The sequence below is a fragment of the Corvus moneduloides genome, chromosome 15, assembly GCF_009650955.1.
Source record: "Corvus moneduloides isolate bCorMon1 chromosome 15, bCorMon1.pri, whole genome shotgun sequence".
In the NCBI taxonomy this organism is placed as follows: domain Eukaryota; kingdom Metazoa; phylum Chordata; class Aves; order Passeriformes; family Corvidae; genus Corvus; species Corvus moneduloides.
The window spans coordinates 12,127,699-12,141,503 of record NC_045490.1 but is presented as its reverse complement, the minus strand read 5'-3'; the positions used below and the strand labels follow the sequence as shown (position 1 = coordinate 12,141,503).

Sequence of the window (13,805 nt, the reverse complement as noted above, 5' to 3'; positions counted from 1 at the left end):
GTTGTTTGTTTCATACTACTCACCATGTTCATATTGTTTCATTTTCTTTAAGTCCTGTAGTATTTTAGCATTCTCCCTTTTATTTATTTCTTTTGAGAGGGAGAAGTGAAGTGAATGCTGCAAGGCAAGGATACATTTCTCAGTGATAAAATATTAAAATTATGAAGTGCTCCTCTGAGCTCTTCTGCCATGTTATATAGGTGTTATTTTCTAGAGAAGAACATACTACTTCAGAGAAAGGTTTGAATAAATTCAGTCTAAAGCTGAGGTTATTGTAGCAGAAGATTTTACTGCAGAGTGATCTGTGCTTTTTGCAAGGATTTAAATTATGAACATGATGTTATGGCTGAATATTGGACATAGTGACAGGATTGTATGCTATCTCACTTAAAGAACAATTTATAGAGCTACATTTATAGCAGTATAGCAGACAATGGAATGGAACAGAACTCTGCAACAAAATTCTAATTTTTCTGTGACAGAATTCTTTTACCATTAAATAAGAGCCAAATTCTCTGGTTTGCCATTACTCTTTGCTGCTGGCATGCAGATGCACAATAGGCTGTACTTCAGCAGAGAAATGCAGAACATCTTCCCAAGAAAGATAAGAGGCATGTAGATTTTAGTTTCCTCTTAAGAATCTGGTATGCTTCTTTTACCAGCAATCTCAACAACAAAACTTAATGAGGTCGAAGTTTCTGTGTGGGTTCTGAATCCCTGTGTTTTATCAGTTACAGAAGTTTTTTTCTCTCTTGTATTACATTTAAATAATGCTTTAGTATCATATCATTCATAATCTTGGCTTGTATTACAGTTATGCCTTCCAGCTTTGACAAACGTACTTAGTGCTTTCAGAGAACACCTTACTGTCCAAGCACACTACAGAAACAAGAGGAAAATATTTACATGTTAATAACAAGTAGATAACAAGATAACAAGTCCCAAATGGAGTAAGAAAAGTGAGCTGTTGGCACTTAGGTTGGAATACTCAGAAAATGTTGAAGGGGTAGTGTTAGAAGAGAGCATATTACAGATTCTGGGTAGCATGTGCTTATCATTTCATCTCAAATAGAGACATCGACATCAATAAAACAGCTGTTCTTTTTTTCCTGTAAAACTACACTGAGAAACTAGATGCTGTTTACAGTTGGAAGATTATAGCTGATGAAAGATTCAGTAGCTGAATGTTTAGATTTAATGTTGAATTTTTAGAAACATCACTATTGTTTGGAGCTTGCTACAGCCAACTCTTACCCTATGATCATACAAGGGAAGCTTTTCTGTGAATAAGCAGAAGGAGGAAAAATTCTGTGAACTCTCTAATTAGCAATAAATTCATTTTATTTAAAAGTAGATCTGTTAGTATGTCTAACAACCTTGACATATGTTTAAATCCAGTATTATCATCCAGGAGAGAGATTTATCCCACTGATGTTTTGTTCCCAGAATTTCCAGGTATTTGAAATTGGTTCTGCTGGCTGCTGCTGTCATAGGTATTTCCAACTGTCATGCAGGAGGACTTTTTCCAAGAAGTGAAGGTGAACAGTGGGTTTAGCTGCAGTACATTATGTCAGTAACTAATTTAGAGAGTTCCTGACTCCCAGTCACCGCACACAGAGAATTCTTACAAAGTCCTTGATGAAGACATTCAGTCTGTTGTCCTTGTGAGCTCTTTGGATTGCTCCTGATGTTGCTAATGGGGAGTCAGCTTTCTGAAGCAGAATTTTATACTGCTTTCAACAGGATATATGTGCATACGTTTAGAGAAAGAATTAGTCTTTGTATTTTCCTGGGCTTCAGCTCTGTCTTTGACTCCATAGGATCATGATCTGTTAGAGCTAGTACAGGAGAGAAGGGTGTTAGAGAGTTCTTGTACTACCACTGTACTCAGGAGAGCTAACTGAAATTGTCGCCATCTTGCTCATCATTTCTGTGTGTCTGTAAACCTGTAATTAAAGGTCAGGCCTGCTTCCTTCCAGGGCAGAGATAAATATCTCTTACTGCTTATTCTCCACAGCTTTGCAAAGCCGTTGCAGCTCCAAGAGGGAGTTGGATTCTGTCCATTCCCACATGTCATTAGCATTGCTCTCCTGTCTTCCAGTGCTGTTTTTTTCTTCACTGGTGATGTCAGAACTGTTTAAGTTGCTATTTTGAATTTCAAATCCCATTTGAACTTGTCAGAAAAGCAAAATCTATAGGATTTTGAAAAACTGTTCTGCATAGAACTCAAACATAAGAACTAATAGCCCTTCTGGGATAGTATTATAATACAGGTATTATATTCTGCCTCACTTTAAGTTTCGAAGTGTTTAAAAAGTTCTTTATGGCCTTCACATGTGAAAGAAGTAGTGCCAATTTCCAGCTCTTATCTGAATCACAAAACCTCCCCAAAGATTTGGAGGTGAACAGATTCTTCAGCTTTCTCAGAAATAATAATTTATCTGAATTATTTTGAATTATTGATGGCAAACTTTACTTTCCATGCAAGTCAGTTGTGGTGCAGATTTTTTGCAATGTTAAAAGTCAGTATTAACAAGTGTGGTTGTTTTAACACATGAAGTTTTCTCTAGGTCTACTTCATAATACTTTATTTAGTCAGTTGAGTGGTGCTTCAGGGTTTGTTTTTTGTGCTTCATCAGTCTACACTCAAAATACAGCTCATAAAAGAGGAAGATGAAAACTCATTTTTGTTGTTAGGAATCATAAAATATCACAAGGTTTCTCTTTCTTTAGCAACAGATGAAAAGATTAGTGTATGAGAGAGACAGTTCTGTGATGTGTTTCATTTCATGTGGTGCTTCTCTGAGTCCTGTTATTCTGTATCATCCCTAGTGACTGCAGTGCCTTGAGTCACAGTGTTGTTTTTTTAAAACCTTTCACTTTTTCATTGTTTGTTCTCAAGGTTACATCATGCAAAGTGAAATATTATATTTTTTGCACTAGTACAGGCTGTATAAAAAATATTTCTAATCCTTCTGTGAAAATTGAAACAGCTCTGCTCTGGGAGAAAGGCTTTGGGCCTGTTTCAAGTATTCCCAACTTCTAAACTGAACTGCTGTTTCTTCCTCTGTCTGAAAAGGTGTGGGTCATGTCTCTTGCCTTTAAAAGTATTCCAAGGTGGTAATTCTTCCACTCTCTTGCTTTGGTAATTTGATTTACATAATCACCATGAATTGCAAACCACTAAGAATTATCCAAAGGTAGTTTTGTTGTTTAAATAATTATGAAGATGAAAGAACTTTTTCTACTTTACTATAAATGTGAAAAGTCAGGCTAAAAATATGAGAGAGGTATGAGGAGAGGAAAGGACAGACTTCTGATTTTATTTCAGTGGATTTGCATTATGATACTAGAAGGAACAAGCAAGTTGAATTAAATACATTATTCAAAACTTCTGTTTTGGCTTGATTAAATCTCTGCTCTACCTATAATTTTCCTTACTGTGTCACTTTACATTCTGGTGAGGTAGGGCATTGTGTCTTTTAATGATTCGCTAATGTTCCCTACAGAGCTTTTATCCCAGCTGTCTGCAGCCTTTGGCCCCTCTGGTCATTTTTTTTTGCACCGAAAAAATCCTACAGAAATTGTGTTGAGAATTTTGAGTTCTCCACTCCATCAGAGTGAACAGACACTTTGCTGAGGGTAGCATGGGCTGGGGGTTGTCTCTGTGTCGAACCCCTGGATCCAGCAGACTCTCGTAGGAAGTATTTAGTGAAGAGAAAGCTATGAGAAAACTTAGTAGTAAACCAGGTTAGCTTTTACCACAATTCTTTACTGCATTTAAACCTTGGCTGTAAGTCTGTGCTCTGCCTTTTCCTTTGTGAACTACTGAAACTCTTGTAAAACTGCTGACTATAATATACAGGTAGCTATGGAAATAACTGAGGAAATCAAAACAACAAACCTCCCCACAAAAAAAGCCAAACATAACCCAACAAAAAACATGAGCTGTAATTTTTTTCTGGTCTCACTATACCTTTCTTGAAGTTTGCCCTAAAATAATCAGTCTTACATTGATACTGGAACAGGGCAATTTCTTTGATTTTTCTTTAAATTTAAAAATAAGGAAACAAGTATCAACTGCCAAGAGGTTTTTTTTACCAATATGTGCTGCTGCTTGCTCCGTTTGCATTTCATAGAAACGCACATGTATTCCCCAGCAGTCTGATTTTGTTGAAAGCTGGAAGGGTTTCACTAAGAGGAGCCATAGGAGTCTTTTCCCTCTGCTTTTCTACCACTCCAAAAAGCTTTCTTGTGAAGCATCTCTGATAACACACACTGATTAAAAACATATTTTCCAAAACAATTCTGTGAATACCCCTGTATGGAATGAGGAAAGAACGTGGTGCCAAAAAATGTTCCTCTTCCCCAAGAGACCAATACAGTAGGATAGCAAGGATACTTACGAAGATTCTTAAGTGCCTTGTAGAAATAGTTGCTAGTGAATTTTGAGTGAATTTTGACCAGGCAACTGTAATTTTCTGCCACTAATGAACACTTTTTAGGTATTCAAGGAGAAAAAATAAGATCTATCAAAGGAAAGAGTTCTCTGAAGTCTTTTTGTCAGAACAAAGAAAGTACAAGAAGTTTTTAAACTGTTCTTGAATATTCTAAATATCTAGTATGAAAGGCCAGTAGTAAACTTCATACATGAGACAGGATTTTGAGAAGGAAAGTGTTGGTCACCCAATCTCTCATTAATGCCTTGGAAAGACATTGATCCTGTAATGTCTTAGTTTTTGCATATACTGTAGGCACTCCATCTAGTCCATCTTGGTCCCATTGTGGAGATCATCATCTTGGATTTTACGATTTGAGCTAATTCATTTGGTCAGTCTTTCAGCTTGAAGAAAGCTTGTACAATGCTGCTCTCAATGTCCAATGCTCTCATTTTTTTAATGGTGTGGAAGCAGATTCCCCAGGTGCTTTGGCCAGTCAGCTGTACTTTAAACACAGCAGAAAATACTTGTGTTGAGGGGAAGCTGTGCATGACCACCAGGCTGGGATAACCTTCCTGAGACAGCAATAGTTACAAGCAAGCAGCAGACATGGTATTCAACCAAACCAGGCAGAGCATTATTTATGTGGAAATACAGCTTCTTCTTTCAACAAAGTGTGATCAAGGAAAGATTGGAACAAGGCATATTAACAAACTCTCCTCTTTCCTTCCCAGAATTACGACAACAGCTGCTTGTATGATGGACCTGCGGAGATATCCACTGGATGAGCAAAACTGCACGCTGGAGATTGAAAGCTGTAAGTACTTCTGCAAATCCTACTTATTCTGTGGTCAACTGCTTCAGAGGTTTTATTTTTGTCGGGTTCTGTTTTTTTCAGGTTTTGTTTGGGTTTTTTTTTTACATGCTACTAACCCAGTTGTCTTTCTGTCTGATGATGTTTAGATCCTTGTAAACACGTGAAAAAAGTAGCTTTCCAGATGGAATTTGTGGCACAAGGATTAGCAAAAGTTATTCTGTGTTTTGATGGACAATTTACAGCTTTAAAAGTCTCATTCAAATGCCTTGTTGGAGTTCATGTGAGGAGCACAAGGATTATTATCAGTTCTTTATCCTCCTTTACTGCTGAACTGTGTGGCAGCTTGTTTCCATTTATAAACGAAGGCAAGAGGTTAGAATTGTCCTTGAAATAGGTGTTTTGTGGGTTTTTTCCTAACCACTGTGCTGTAGTTAAAATTTCAATGCATGTAAACATATATACTGATTTAATGGCTGGTGTCTATTGAACTTTTTATATAAACAAAACTTGTGAAGTAAAACCTCTCTTTTCTCTGAAAAAGATTCATGATCACTTTTATAATGACAATATTGCAAGCACATCGACACTCTAATTAAGATTATATCAGCACTTTTAAGATTACTGTCACATTTTAATATACAGTACACAAGTATGTGTATTTTTAAAATAACTTCTGTATTATGAAATATGTGGTATTTCAATGTTTAATTTGTGCTCCAGTCTGGTAAGAACTTGGTACAGCTGAACTTCTGTTTGAGAAAGCATTTAAGAATATGCTTTACATTTGTGTCCACATTTCATTCATTTTACTGGAATTTACATATATGCTAAAATTCTTGTGACACTGTTGCCTGAAATAATTTCTATGCATAAGTAAGCAGAGTGATACTATCATTAAAATTCTGTATACTGATATTCACAAGCAGCAAATGTAGTGATGGACTTTGCTCTGAGAGTGGATAAAATCTAGTTTGTTTGGGATCTTTTTGAAGCTCAGTATAGAATTTCCATTGATAGCATTTGATTCAGAATGCCATACCTGCAGCCAGCTATTATACAACCAGTATATAGGTGGCATATATATAGGCTGATTATAATGTGTGAGAAAACTATTGGCATAATTCAGGCTTACAGAGATTTTCATTGAGAAAGTTTTTGCTGTAACAGTGTCTTTTAATTGTTCTTGCAGCAAGGACCTCCTATTTTTCTATTTTCCAATTGTGTGTGTAAGGTGGAAAGCTGGAGAGTCAAAGGAAATCCTTTCTCTCTGTTCACAGCATTGTTTAAATGGCCAACATGGTCTTGCCATTTCTCTGCATTGCTAAGATGACTAAGTCTTATTGGGATTCACAAACTAGTTATCCCATCTTTCATCCTTTCACAACCCACTGTGGAAAGTATTCACAGGAAATACCTGCCAGGTCAGTCCTTATGAAAAGCAGAAAATTATGTCTCTACTTTTCAGTGAGAGCACTTGTTCTCATTCAGACTTAGAATGTGGGACTTGTAAATTGAAATTTCCCTTTCATCTGTTTTGGAGTAGAGGTTTGGTGCAGATCACTTATCTTTCAAGAAACAATCCTAAACACTGAGGTATTGAGCTCTCAAATTGTTGTTCCACTTGGTATGAAAACTTAATGCTCGTTATATCATAGAAAGTGTAGGTGTTGAATTTACCATAGAAGTTGGGATGCCTGGAACAGAGGTCAATTGTGAATTTGTGAGCTCTGTTGCAGCATCGCAAAGGTAAAATGAATTTAAATCAGGATACTGCATGTAGCCAGCCTATCTTTCATGGCAATAATAAAGTCCACTAAAGAATGTGGATAAAGTAACACTTGAACTGTGTTTTGAAGCACAGTCACGCTGCTTTAGAAAATGATTGGTCTTCATAAACATCATTCTGTCCTGATGAAAACCTGTCTGTCTACTCTTTGTGAATCACTTCAGGCAAAAATGCTGGTAGGTAGATGGGCAGGGTGAATAAAATTGAAAGTAACTTTCCAAGTCATTCAATGCAGGTGCTGGAGTCATAATCACTTCTAAAAAGTGGTTAAGCTGCATGCCTGAATAAGATTGGTTTCTTGCCCTACTGATCCTGTTGGATGCCTGTTTCACCACTGCTTTCTTGTAGTGATTAGGTATTCTATAAATTCTATCCCAAGTGTTTTCTTCCCTATGAAGGTGTGAAATTAATACTCACTGCTTGGGCCTACAATTTTTTTTTAATCCAGTGTCTTCCCTCGCTTTCCTGGGACCTTCATAACACATTTAATGAAAACACTGATAGTTTCTCATAGAATTCATTTCATGAAACTGAATATTTCAGTCTTTTTTAGCTTTCTCATGCAGGAGTGTAAGAGAAATGCAGAACTGGCATTAGTTCTTCATTAGGAATAACTAGTACCTTAAACAGTGTCCCAGATGAAATCCGTATTACACTATGGCATTAATCCTGCCCTTCTTCAAAGAGCCATCTCTGCTTTTCTGCTTCTCTGCTTTCTGAATATTACAGGTGAGAGTCTTTTCTGCAACAGTACGGTAAGGTCTCCCTTCCTCACTCATTTTCCAGCAGTGGGTTCTTCATAGCTTTTCAAAGAATTTTTTTGCATAGTGCTAACATGACTTGGCATTTCATAACACTGTTTACATCAGTCAATGTTCTTAATATTGCTACAGTCCTCAAGGTTATCCAGGTCTTGTTATATTTGTTCTGATCATCCTCAGTCTTAAAAATGCCTGCAGATTTTGTTTCATTAGAAATTTCATTAACACACAAATACTAAAGAATATTAATGTCAAGAAGAAAGAGCTTTGCTTATAGTCATTCTCTGTATTAAGCATGACCTTCCAGTGCAGTAGAATTTCCTACATACCTTTTACATATCTATATTGTCTTTTCTTAGTTAGTCTTATACCAAATACTTCTGAGAAATCCAGTTCAGATATACTTTGTTTAAAAAAGGAGTTATTGTCAAGTCAGGTCATTTGAGTTGTAATGAGAGACTTTTATTCCATTTCAATGCATGTTAATGTCTCTGAAGTCCTTCCATTCTTTCTCTGCTTCCTCCTTCCTTTCCTCCCCTCATCCTCTTACTGATGCCAGAGTTGAATGCCTTCTTAAATCCCTGAGCTGCTTTTTTTTTCATGTCATAGTGTTCACTGAAATTTTCACCAACATAAAGTTTTTGTTAACCTAGATTTACATAAGTCTAGATTAATTTGCAAAGTAGAAATTCTCGTGGAAAAGGGTCGTATATAAAATATAAAACATTACATAGATGGGGGTGATTATCATCTATTAGGATACAATAGAGAGCATTTTTCCTATTTCAGTCTAGGACAGTCCTAGTGAGATGCTGAAAGTGTAAGAGAGGACTATTTCCCACTAGTTCAGAGAGTATCAGTTTTGAGAAATGAAATCCTGGGTTTTTTCCATGTATAACTAGCTACACTCTGAGGTCCTTTAAAGGCAGAAGCTCGTTGAATGTTCAGTTTTGCTAAGATGCTTTTAAAACTGTGGGCTGTCATGTCCAAGGGGGTCTACTCTGAGCTAGTCGTCTTCTCCCTTTCTTTTGTTATTCTCCAACATACTGAACAACAGGGTTGTAATACCAGAGGGAAATCAATTTTCCTATATAGTCATTTTTTAGTTTCCCAACTTGCAGGCAACAGAGGGCTTTTTCCTTTTTAGCTGAATATTGACTGGACTCAGTAAATACCTCTCTGTTCTGTACCCTACCTCTGCCACTGCAGTTTGTATTGCTGAGTTTCTGATGATTCTTGAGAATAATTTTATTTCCCTGCTGTTTCCTGCCTCTCTGGAGTTGTAACTGTTGAAAGGAATGTCTCAGATAATCAACCATAAGACTAGTGAGAGCTCAAAGGCAATAAGAAGTACAAGGGAGTTTGATGAATACTTCATATTCCTATAAACTAATAAAATATCATATTGCACATCCTCTAGCATAACAAATTATTGTGATTCTTTTGAATATTTTTAAATGCAGTTATTCAAGATTCATCTGGTACATCTGGACCTTTGTCCATTTCAATTATGCGGTGCCACATAAAGACAAAAATTTACTTCAATTCCTTCTTCTCTTGTTTCATAATGTGTTTGGCCTAGCTATATTTATGTTTTACAGAGGTAAAATTCAGACTCTGCCTTGTGACAGAGGATTTTTTGGAGTTGTTTTTTCCATTTCTTTGTTGCTGTGGAACAAACAAGAATGCACCAAGTTTCTCCTCAGAAGCATATCCTCAGAAACACTTTCCATAGTGTATTAAAGATGTGGCATTAAAGAAGCACACCAAAGCCCTGCTGTCAGAAGCCTTAGCAGACAGGGAGCTCGCCGTGCAGCTATACTGTCCAGGGAAAAGCACTCACAGACAGGTGGGGGAACTGCTTTGTTGATGGATGAGAAATAATTGTTTGCAGGACATTTGATATATGTGAAAGCCTGGGGTGTTTGGAGCAGAAATCGTTAGATTTTTTTTTTCTACTTCATGACAAAACCACCAGAGACGCACACTAGGTTAAAAACTTCCATTGAGTAAGAGAATCTGAAAAAAGCCAGAAACAGAGTCAAAAGAGTATCATTCCTCCCCGTGGCAGTGCAGCCCAGTACCAAACACTTTCTAATCAGATCATCTTCGAAAGCTCATCAACAAGAGAAAGAGAAGTCATCTTTGTGTGCTCAAGGTGACTTTGTGTGCTCAAGGTGACTTTACCAGTACTTTTAAGGCGCTGAAAAGAAATCAAAGCAGCCTTTTGCTGAAGCTTTGAGCACTTTGCAGGTGGCTGCTCAGGCAATCGATCAAGGCTGTAATCAGGTCACATGGGACAAATGGTAGAACTCCAGGAGCTGACCAGGCAAGGCTTTTCTGGGTTAGAGGTGAATGTGTTTGATGGCAGGCAAGAAACTCCGCCAATCCCCAGGAGTGGGGTGTTCAGTTTATGAGGATACCATGGGAACACGTCACTTTCAACAACTGCACATGACTCTTGGGCCACTGACAGCTAGACTTTTAAAAGCTGTTAATTTTTTTTTCTTCCTTTTATCAAACTTAATGTGTATTCCATCCCCTATCTCTCTTCAGCTGACTCTCTTTTGCATCATGGCCCCTGCAGAGAGGATATTCCTTTATCAGCAGAAGGTGGTCTTGTCAAAGCACACCTTTTTCATCTTGTTCATCCTCTCCATGTTCAGATTTGGATTCTGTGCAAATTCAACCTGTACAGCACTGCGTTTGCAGAAGAAACATGGGTTGTTTAGGAAACAGTGATGAATTCCCCCTATGTCCATTGCCATTTGGGAACCATCAGCTTTAAGTGTGGCTTACTTGGGACAGCTACTTTGTTTTTTATTTGTCGTCAGTAATTTCATCTCAAATATGCTAAGAGAAAAGGTATCATTTCAGTGGCATAAGTTCACTGAAAATGAACAGGAAATCCTTGACTCCTCTTTAGTGTGGAGACAGGATGATTCAGGAAGAGCTAAAATAATCCCCAGCAGTAGATGCTTTTTCTCGGTAGTCTGAAGAGGGGAAGGAAATTTAGACTCACCATCAGTGCATATGATCAGGGTGGGCTGTGTACAAGTGAATCAGTGTTTGTAAGGTTTTGATAACACAGCTGGGGACTTTGGTTGGGCTTTCAGACTGGAGTTCAAATAACACCTGAGATATATTACCCTACGGGTATGCAAGAGGGAAGTATTTTCCTTTTTTCATTATATCTCAGTACATCTTTGCAGCAGCCTCTGCATCCTGGGAGCTCTCATAGCACAAACAAGGTGATATATTGTTTGCAAATGAAGAACAAATTGTGCATGAGTTCTGCAACAGACTCTTAATGCTTTCAAGATACCTGGAGTTAAATCTAAAAGGGAATGCAGTGTACAAATATCTAATCTGTGCCTATCAGCCCAGACCATACCACCAACAGAGATTTCCACAAAAAATTCATAATTTTAAGTGCTTTATTTTTATTTTCTATCATTCTAGAGTTGAATATGGAAAACATATATAATCATTGTCATAGGTTAGCATGCTAAGTCTCGGAAGTGATGTTCTTCCTACAGCTTTCTCTATGACCTGACAGAACCTATCAGCTGGCCAGTTTGAATATGGACAATTCTTTAAGCCACTTAAAATTATGACCGCCTCTGTGATCCACACTTAAGAATAGACAAACTCCCCCCCAAGCTCTCTCTCGTTTCCGGCGCTGGGACAGGCGGCTGCGGGGCCAGCGGGCCCAGCCCAGGCCCTGCTCAGGCCAGGCTGGGCTGGGCCACGGCTCCAGGATGACCCCGCCCCCCCCCCCCCCCCCCCTCCACTGCAGCCAAGATTTCAGCAAAAGCGGGCAGAGTTCAGGTGACCAACAGCGATAAGCAACATTCCAGCTGCAAGGCTGAGGTGAGATTAACCCTTTTATTGCTGTGAAGAGCTGAAAACCTGAGGGAACAGAAAGAGGAGATGCTTAAAGCTGAAAGTCTGTTGTGAAGCTATGATATATCAGAGTATCCCGTTGTAATTTCATGAAGATATGGGGGGTGGAGTGTTCAACTCGCAAGCAAAAGCACCTGTGCTGAGATAGGCAGATGCTGTCGCAGCTGTAATTTCATGAGAAGTTTGGACAGGGAGAGATGGACCAGATGAGGACTTTTGCTCCAAATGGGAAAGGAGAAAACCTCAGTTCCTAGAGATGCTCCCAGAGATAGTCCTAAAGAAGAAGATGAGGAAGACCCTTTGCTCCCAGGGAAGGAGAAGGGCCTCTGTTCTTAGAGATTAAATGCTCCCAGAGATGGGTGAAGAGAACTTTTGTTTCTGAATGGCTCAACCTTAAAATTGTACCCCAAAAAACTTCAAGAGTGGACCCTCAAAAGCAGTTGCGGGAAAAGCTGCAAGTCGCGGGAAGGGACTTGCATGCGAGCAGAGAGACCTCTTCCTAAATGGACTGAACAAAGTTATTCGGAAGTGGGCGGCTGTCTCATGATAATGTTTTCATGGCATGAGCAGAGAGACTTCTCTTTCTAAATGGACTGAACAAGGTTATTATGGAAGTGGTAAACAGACTGAACATCTTAAGGGTTGTCTTTTTACATTGTCAGTGGGAGAAGGGAGGAAGGCGGGGGGAGGAGAGTTCTGAAGGTGTGGTATAAATTTTTTTTTTCCTTCTTTTAGGTCTGTTAATAAACTTCTTTATATTCTTTCAAGTTTGGTGCCTGCTTTGTGTTTCTCCTAATTCTTATCTCACAGAAGATAAACAGTAATGAGTATTTTGAGCCAAACCACTACACTAAATTGGTGTTTCTGCCCGGTTACAAACCCAACCCGCTACAATCATAAAGACACAGAAACAAAATGTGAATGGTTTTAAAACTTTTAATGCATTTTGCCTTTTATATTCAGTTTGAACAAGAGTAAAATTTTCTTTATTACAAATAACCCTGTGTTTTATCAAGGGATTATTGGAAATGAAAAGGGCCCTTTTCAAAAAGTCCATATTCAGAAAGTATCAAATATATTTGCTAAGGTTTGGGGGGAAAAATTACATGTCCAGGAAGGCATTTCTGATGGTGCAGATAGATATTTTCCAAAAGAAAAGAAAATACTTCTAACAAAAGCTGATTAACTTATATCCAATAAATTATGTCGAAGTATGGAAAGCTGATGAGTTAGCACTTTATAGTCCTGTTTTGAGAAGGTATGAATTTTGCAAGATAAATATTCACCATTTTTTGTTTTAATTTTTAGAATCTCAGTTATAAAATGTTATATTTTAGGCAAATTTTTTTCAGCAGGTCTGGTATTCTTTTCAAATGCCTTGTAACTGGTGACTTCTTCAAGAAAAATAAGTACTTATAAGTGCTATTGGAAAAGTCATGTGATATTGTTACATACCTTAGCAGGGTGTAGTGTATGATCTGAGATTATACGGTTTTTTTTATCTTCTTTGGAGTGCACGTGTGGTTAGGTTCTTCATTGTAAGGGACAGAAGTGGTACTGAAAGCTAATAATGGCTTATTCTCCATGGTATCAGGTTACTCAAGCAGTCTATTATCTTTTTCAAAATGAAATCGTTTCTTCAACATGCTATAGCTTTTATGAAATAGTAATATTTATCATGTGCTGGAATCCCTTGATCTCAGGTCTTTTGCTTTAGAAGACAATGCAAAAACTGACTATCACACAGTGATTACATACTTGGGAAAAGAAGTGAAATATGTTTCTACAATCATTTTATTCCCTAAGATAGTGGTTTTTTCCCAATATATAACTACAGTTGTCTTTTGTTCATCAATTACATTAAGGAATTAATATAATTTTTTTAGATAAGTTTTTGAAACATCCAGGGGCAGGAGGGCACTTGTTTGAGACTGTTGTCAGTCTGATCTCTATTTGCCCTTGGTCACTGATAGCAACTCAAACAGTTAATGCTAGTGCTCTTGCTAATGCTGTTCAGCTAATGCTGAATTAATTAAGCGGGAGAAAGATGAGAAAATCAATATTTGAGTCACTGCAAAACTGTGGATTCAGATGAA

At 37.8% G+C, this 13,805-nt stretch overlaps 1 protein-coding gene across 4 annotated transcripts in view; it reads left to right on the top strand.

Moving 5' to 3' along the window:
* Window positions 1–13,805, top strand: part of GABRB2 (gamma-aminobutyric acid type A receptor subunit beta2) — a 162,291-nt gene that overhangs the window by 79,052 nt on the left and 69,434 nt on the right. For all 4 annotated transcript variants that reach the window (XM_032124668.1, XM_032124667.1, XM_032124666.1 and 1 more), the window contains one exon: window positions 5,174–5,256. In XM_032124668.1, the coding sequence (XP_031980559.1) occupies window positions 5,174–5,256 (83 nt within the window). The remainder of the gene's footprint in view (window positions 1–5,173; window positions 5,257–13,805) is intronic.